We start from the raw sequence: 7,500 nt of genomic DNA on the forward strand, positions 1-7,500 counted from the left end.
TTCTACTCCATTTTGTTTGTTATCTATAATTTACATTTTTCGGTTCGGAAGGACGTGAAACGGACGACGTGAGTGCCACTAGAAGGTGCGGAAAATCTGTGATGCGTCTAGCCCCACTGCACTTTCTCTCTTGTACCCTTCCACGTGTGCCATTCGCAAATGCTAGATGCGCGCTGTGGAGCGCGCTTCCGACGCGTTCGAAAAAATTCTCCACGCGCTGATCCTCTTCGGTGTTGCCGCCTCCAAGTGGCAGAGGGCGCCACTATCTCTGCGCCGGAGACGCGGCGGCACGCACCGCCGTCAGTTGTGTTCGTGAGTTCCGAGTGTGCTTGTCGTTCGGTCGGACACGTTGTGGGCTGAGCTGTGTGCAGTTAGTTGGCTGTATTTTCGAGTTGACAGAGTGAGGTGTGACGCATTTGGACCAGAGCTTGGCTAGAGAGCGATAGATAAACCGATAGCGCAGATAATTAAGCTTTAGCTGTAATTTCTTTACATTTATTATGACCGCCGAAAAAAAACACCATAGGAACGTTAAGAACGTGCTTGGTTTGTTCGTTTATGCTTTGGTTTCAAAGTGCATAATAAGAATGATGATAATGATGATCATGATGACGATAATGATAATAACGTGTATATTTGTAAAGGCGATTGGAATTTTCTCACTTATGTACGTGTACGTGACATGGGCGCGCTTCATATCATGACTTAGGATATTCGGCTGAAGGTATATAACCAGGAGTCCATTATCGCGCTAATGGTCCCTTGGCATAACGCGTCTGCTCTCCATTTATGTGCGGAGCCGTCGTATGCGAGTTGTCACTTGCATTATCTTCACGGTATGCTAAAAACTGCGGCGGTGAAACGGCGGTGAACGAGGTGGAATGATCCGACATAAAAAGGCATTACGTACGTTGACATATATTTACGCGCTAGGCACCGGTCCGTGATATGATCGTGGAATTGTGAACAGCTTGGCTATGTATGAACGTTTTTTTGTAGGTGCGCTATTATGCATACCATGCTTGATTATTGATGTCATATGTTTAGTTTTGTTGCTTATTTTCTTTGGCTTCTTCAGTAAATGCGAATGAATGTCAAGGAGAAATGCAGAGTGTGTACATGTGTGTGTGTGTGTAAGAGATCAGAACTAATTACGTACCCTAATGAGAGATTGGGCAAGCGCGCGCGAGAGAGAGAGAGTGTGTGTGTGTGTGTGCGCGCGCGCGTGCGTGCGTGCGTGAGTGTGTTCGAGTGGGATAGGAGGGAGAAGGTGTGTGCGCATGCGTGTGAGAGAGATAGACGAATAAACGGTGTACTGGGTATGAAATTTTGTATAAAATAGTTGGCGTAAGGTTACGTGTATTATGTAAAGTCTATGTAATAATTAAATTGCTGTTAAACGTCACTAGACATTGTTACGACGCCCTGTCGCCCACGGCAATGCCGCCAAGACCTCCCTACCTTGTCACCAGAGGTCCAAATCGCGACACAGGGGTGACCTGTGTACTACATGCTGCTATTTTTCATAGCTTAATTATCTCGATAGGAAATTCCCACGAGGCCAGAAAAAATCCCCTGTTTTTTGTTTTGCCGACCTTTGGTGTGGACGTTTGTTGGATAGCGTAGATGGGCGACAGTGTGGGCGTCATTGTTTCCCGCCACCTGCGCGTGCGATCGTCTGCACGCGTTCGCGCGCCTGCGTGCGAGCCACAGGCACTTGGAACGTCTCAATAAGAAAAGAGTTCTCTATTATTCTTGTTGTTTGTGCACAGGGCGTGCGTGCGGTGTACTTGTGTGTTGCATATGAGCATTTGAACGGCATTTACAGCAAGTTATCGACAATAATAGGCGAAATCGAGTAGAGAAACATTAAGACTTTCGTAGTAAATACTTTTCGTGTTTATTCACCTTTCTTCTTCTTTTTTTGAGACGTTCCAAGTGCCTGTGAGTGTGGGTGTCACTGTTTCTCGCGCGTTTCTCGCCACCTGCGCGTGCGATCGTCTGCGTGAGAGCGGCTTGCCTCTGCCGGGGGTTATCGCTTGAGGTTTGATAGAGAGGCGCGGTATAGTAAAGCTGTAGGAGATACCTGCTGAGCGGCTCTGCCTGTCTATGGGTGTGTGTACCGAGAGAGTCGTCTATGGCACGCAGCCACGTGCGTAGCCTGTACTTGATGCCGTAACATCGGAGCACGTCCATCTGTTTTGGAATCATAATGTACAACCCTGCGTATTTAGCTCCCATATCTATGCAGGAATACGCTATGGTGTGTTGTCCATCTGTGCAAACAGCGTATTCACCTTGCGGAAAGTCGGGAGAAGTGTGGAACGTAAGATTAGGCCAGTAGACCGCCCCATCTGCGTCAGAACCACCGAGGCTGTCGGCCCATGAAATAACCTACACTTTGTCAAATAGCATAATACCAGGGAGGCATATGTAATTCACGTTTTTTTATCACAGGAATTTTTGGGGGTTGAGAGGCGTTATTATAGGCACTGACTGCTCTACGGTGCTGTAAGCATCGGTTTCATTCTGCTCGATGTAAGAACAATGACCAGCGTCATGACGAATCCTAAACTGTTTTCTTTGGTGTTCGCGTGCGTACCGCATATACATATATATATATATATATATATATATATATATATACATATGAGGAGAGATGATAATACTTGTAATAAGCATTATCCTCTCTCTTTGTGTTTGTGTGTGTGTGTATATATATATATATATATATATATATATATAATATCAAGAGCGTACAAAGAAGGTTATGAATATAATTATATACGGTACAATCGCGTTCGTTACAAGTTATTGTGCAAGTATACTGACATCCCGAGTCGACCAAGCCACAAATTAAATTACCTTCTCGCTTCTCACTACGTGGCCTACGTGGTCCTGCGGCGTGTAACAGTCGCAGAGCCTGGTCTGGCTAGAGGTAGCTCTAGTGCTATAAACCGCGTACAACTGCCGCAGGCCTGCGGCAACTGTACGCGGGCTATAGTACAAGAGCTAGGCTAGAGGCGACTCGGTGTCGCCCTGCCCACGGGGGCACGGTATGAAGATGCATTAATACCTCAATATTATCAGGAGTAGATAATAGGAAATCCCCTATCAGGAATAGGGAATCACGATTATCTACTCCTGATATTATACTTCTCTATTCAACCGATGCTAAGCAGCAGCGTGGGGTTAGCGCGTTGAGCAGCTGTCGTAGACTTCATCTTCGTACCTGTGTAGTTATGTTATAGTAGAGTCTGCCGTACGTGCACTCGCCCCTTCTGCTGGTGTGCGGCATTGCATATATAGTTGAGCGTTGGCGAGTGTGAGTGAACCGACCGCTAGCTGGCGCTGCCCTCGCCGCCTGGGGCCAGCATGAATCAGGGTGTTGAAAGCGCCCCATGTGAATATTGCTTATTGAGACAAATAAACGACTGTATTATAAAACGGCTGCGTGTACGTGTAATAATATATTCGCAACGCTGGCTAGCGGCGGGAGAAGTGGGGCATGCTGCATACCGTTAGCGTTATTCCCTAGCAAATATTTAGAATCAATGAGGATGTGGTGATGGTGGGGGGGGGGGTGAATATGAAAAGCCTCACGTGACGGGAGCGTGTTCGCCAGGTAGGAACGCATAGGGCAGGGGCGTGTACAGGATTTGTACCAGGGGGTGGTCTAACCGTAACCCAAACTTGCGAGCACGCGAAGGGGGGGACTGGGGCCCTCCCCCCGAAATTTTTTGAAATTAGACCCCCTTAGATGCGTTTTCTGCGCGAGCAGGGGGGAGGGGTCGGGACCCCCTGGACCCTCCCCCTGTACACGCCCCTGTAGGGGTGGGGGCGTCTCTGCTGTACAGGGAGAGTTAGCTGTGAATACCACTAGTGTGTGTGTGTAGCTACATTGCTGCGCATTTATAGCGAGAGAATGGCTAATCTAGTTGCCAAACAAGGAATATTTGCGATTATGATTCGGGGCAGCATGCAGCCTGTACGTCGTATTCCAGTGTAAGGAGATAACTACATTATTTACTGCATTAAATATCGTTCATTTAGTCAAGTCAATACTATATATATATATATATTATATATATTGTAATGCATGGTATCCTCCACATCGGAACGTGCGACACATCTCAAATCTCAAAGGAATAGTATGGCGGATGACCACCAGGTGGCTTGGTGATCGCTTTTACCAGAGCCTCTGCTTTTACGGCAAGTGCTTTCGTCCCGATGCATGTGCGTACGTGCGCGCGTGCTTGCGTGCATATTTGAATAAAATAGGGTACTTACTTGTTTATATTGTTTATAAAAGAGTAACTGTGAAATTTAACCAACGATACATTTAGAAAGTACGCCGAAGTCGTGGAGTAACTGTATACATAATAATATTTTATTCTCTTCGTGAAGATCAAGGATAATTACATGTAAAGTATGAGCACGAGGTTAAGTTCAGCTGAAGGTGTAGCTATATCATTAAACGATCATTAAATGTAAAAATATATTTAATTAAAATAGTCGATTTCAAACAGAGTGGAGAAGACCTGCTCTGCCCAAGCTATCCAGTCAACACTACGCACGCACACGCTCGTCTCTTTCTCGCCTAACGTCGCGGATGCAGTCACGACAACAACCCTCAACATTTATCACGAACGTTCCCGCTTTTTAAACGATTTTCTTTCATATTTTTATTACAAAGCTTAGAGGGGGAGTAGTGGTGTTGCAGGATAGATGCTTACTGATCTGAACACAGTAGAAGCTAGAACAAGATCACAATAAACCAGGCCAAGGTGGTATTGGCAGCAGTGACTTTACACCAATTTCACCGGCACGGGGCCACACACTCATGTTCACAATCACTCACGCGCACACTATGCTCACAAAAAATTATACACACAGCGAACAACGGTTCCACCCTCCTCGACTGGCAACCGAAATCCTATATCTAGTCTTGAAAATGAGTTGGGAAAGAGTTAAATTGTAAATGTTCCAGCAGATGTCACCAGCGAGCATTTGCCGTAGCTTGCGTTCACCTTCGCAGTGGCTTGTACAGAAAATACATCTACGCATAGCTCACGCAGACACGCAGACACGCAGACACGCACACACACGCGCACGCACACACACACACACACACACACACACACACACCCATACGCACGCACACGCACATCTAAATGCACTGCACCAGCTGTTTGTACAGAACAACATTCAAACGATAACAAAAACAACAACTACTTTCACAGGATATATATATATATATGTATATATGTTGTATACAAGAGAGATAGGCGCACCATGTACTGAATACGGCGGTTGGCTCTCTACAACATAATAACAAAAAACACAATTACTCTCCACACCCAAATCACGGCTACACGAACGAACGACGGGAACATGCTAATAGCTAGCACATCGCTCGCTCACAGACGATCACGGCATTGCAAAGCAATCTAGACCGAGCAGCCACTTACACTAAACTTAACGTGACCTGAACGGCAGCATTGGGCAATGCAGTGATCAGTGCACCGCTGAGGCACGAAGATACATAACAATTTTTCGCTGTGCGACTCGTAAATAATTCGCTAATCAGCTAAACGTTCGTACGAAAAAAAACAAAAACAATGGCGAGCTCCGAATTTTCGTCCGGAATTGACAGGAGGCACGCGAGTCGTCGAGTGGCGCCACCTGACGGTCGTCGTAGCTCTACGCGCGTGCCTGCACGGTACCTATGCCTCCACGGCGCGCGTTCTCACGCTCTCGACGGCTACCGTGGCGCTACGTGATGCATCGCGGCGATCATTGCAGTGTAGGTGTGTGCGGGGGACCTAAGATCTCCACTGTTGAATGTGAGACCGCAAGAGGAAAACCAGAGCCAAGGTACCAGCCTAAGCAATCGCTAACCTTGTGCCTTTGTACAAACAGGTCCTCTTCCCGGAGGGTCTTGCTGCAAGGAGTCATCGGAGTTTCCTACGTGGACCGACTTGGTGGAAGGTCGGCGGGGTGGGGGGAAGGCAACACTTCTGGGCGGTGGGACGTGCCACGCTCGCGAATTTCCACCAGGGGGCAGCAGGAAACGCCCGACGACATCCGCGAGCATTTGCCGCAACGATCACAACTGCTTGTCGAGAGACGCTCTCGCGCGAACTCACTAGCCCCGCGGAAAACATCTCCCGCGCGACACTCGAGGATTCACCGATCACAGGATGCCACTGTCACGAAACAAACGAACGCTCCAAGCCGATCCCCGGTCCCTCTCTCTCTCTCGCTCGCTCGACGGCGCGCGATCAGAGGAACGGGTTGGTACTGAGGGACTGCCCTCCTCCGCCCGCTGCCGTGCCAACAGGAAGCAGGGGAGCCGGAAGCACACTGGGATTCTGCTGTTGCTGCTGCTGCTGCGCTGTGAAGCTCAACGCCACGGGATCCCGCATCATCTGCAACGCGACCGCACGATCGATTAGTGTCGATTCCGGAAAACCATTCTCGGTCTGCCCCCCTGTGCCGCGATAACATCAACGCAGGGTCAATGGTGTTTATTTTATTTTTTAAGACTGACGTCGCGCTTCCACGTTGCATGCTCCGCGTGACACGGATCCGCTTCCCCTGCAGTTACAGATGGCAGTCTAGCTCAACTGAGCGATCACCTTTCAGCGAAACGGAAGTTCCGTACGAATTAAATCAATTAAAAATCTATAATTTAATACATTGATTAACGCACACGCATTGCACTTACCCTGTTCATCGGAACCTTCTGCTGCTGCTGCTGGGCTTGGAAGGGGTTGCTTGTCAACGGTGCAGGGGGCGCCGCAAACGGATTAGTCGAGGCGCCTGCAATGACAACCGCAGTCATGGACAGATCCTCGTTATACAACGTAAAGCCCCCTCCCCCAAAAAAAACACCCACGACTAAAGATGCGGCGCCAATTCCACATTTTGCAAAAAAACAACATTCGCCTCGTGGAATTACGCAAGAATACCTTTCTCGGCATCACTCCCACTCGCCGTTTCATCAACGCTCATTCACTTCTAAACCGTGAATATACCACCGCCGCAAATCTCGCTTCGACGAACCCGCAACACGACCGTCCGAGCGAGCGCCCGCCCCCGCCGGACACTACACGACGACGGGAACGTGCGCGCGCGCGCGAGATCCCGCGAGAAGAAGAGAGCGACCGCGCGCCGTTTTCCTCTCCGATCCTCCGAGGAACATAACCGGCGGAGGATCAGAGGAGCGGGAACGCGAGACGCTCACCGGCGGCGTCGGGGCCGGTGACGAGCGCGTCCAGGTTGACGAGCGACGTGTGCGCTCCGAGGAAGCTCTCCGGCGTCTTAGAGCGCGCCTCGAGCGCCGGCGACTTGCCATGGCCTCCGCCGACGCCGCCGAGGCTCTGCTCCATGCCGCCCATGTCCCACATGTCCGCACCTACGAGACGAGGCGAGAGTTACCGTTAGGGGCGACACGAACGCGGGTCGATTGTCTACGAAGGGATCGCTTACGGGAAA

At 49.3% G+C, this 7,500-nt stretch overlaps 1 protein-coding gene across 1 annotated transcript in view; it reads right to left on the bottom strand.

Moving 5' to 3' along the window:
* Positions 1–4,368: 4,368 nt before the first annotated feature.
* LOC106806185 (epsin-2-like) overlaps positions 4,369–7,500 on the bottom strand; it is a 5,962-nt gene continuing 2,830 nt past the window's right edge. The window contains exons 4-6 of the mRNA XM_014808051.1: positions 7,250–7,420; positions 6,731–6,825; positions 4,369–6,431 (exon numbers count right to left, since the gene is read on the bottom strand). Of these exons, the coding sequence (XP_014663537.1) occupies positions 6,285–6,431; positions 6,731–6,825; positions 7,250–7,420 (413 nt within the window). The 3' untranslated portion in view covers positions 4,369–6,284. The remainder of the gene's footprint in view (positions 6,432–6,730; positions 6,826–7,249; positions 7,421–7,500) is intronic.

The sequence above is a fragment of the Priapulus caudatus genome, unplaced genomic scaffold (genome assembly GCF_000485595.1).
Source record: "Priapulus caudatus unplaced genomic scaffold, Priapulus_caudatus-5.0.1 Scaffold145, whole genome shotgun sequence".
In the NCBI taxonomy this organism is placed as follows: Eukaryota; Metazoa; Priapulida; class Priapulimorpha; order Priapulimorphida; family Priapulidae; genus Priapulus; species Priapulus caudatus.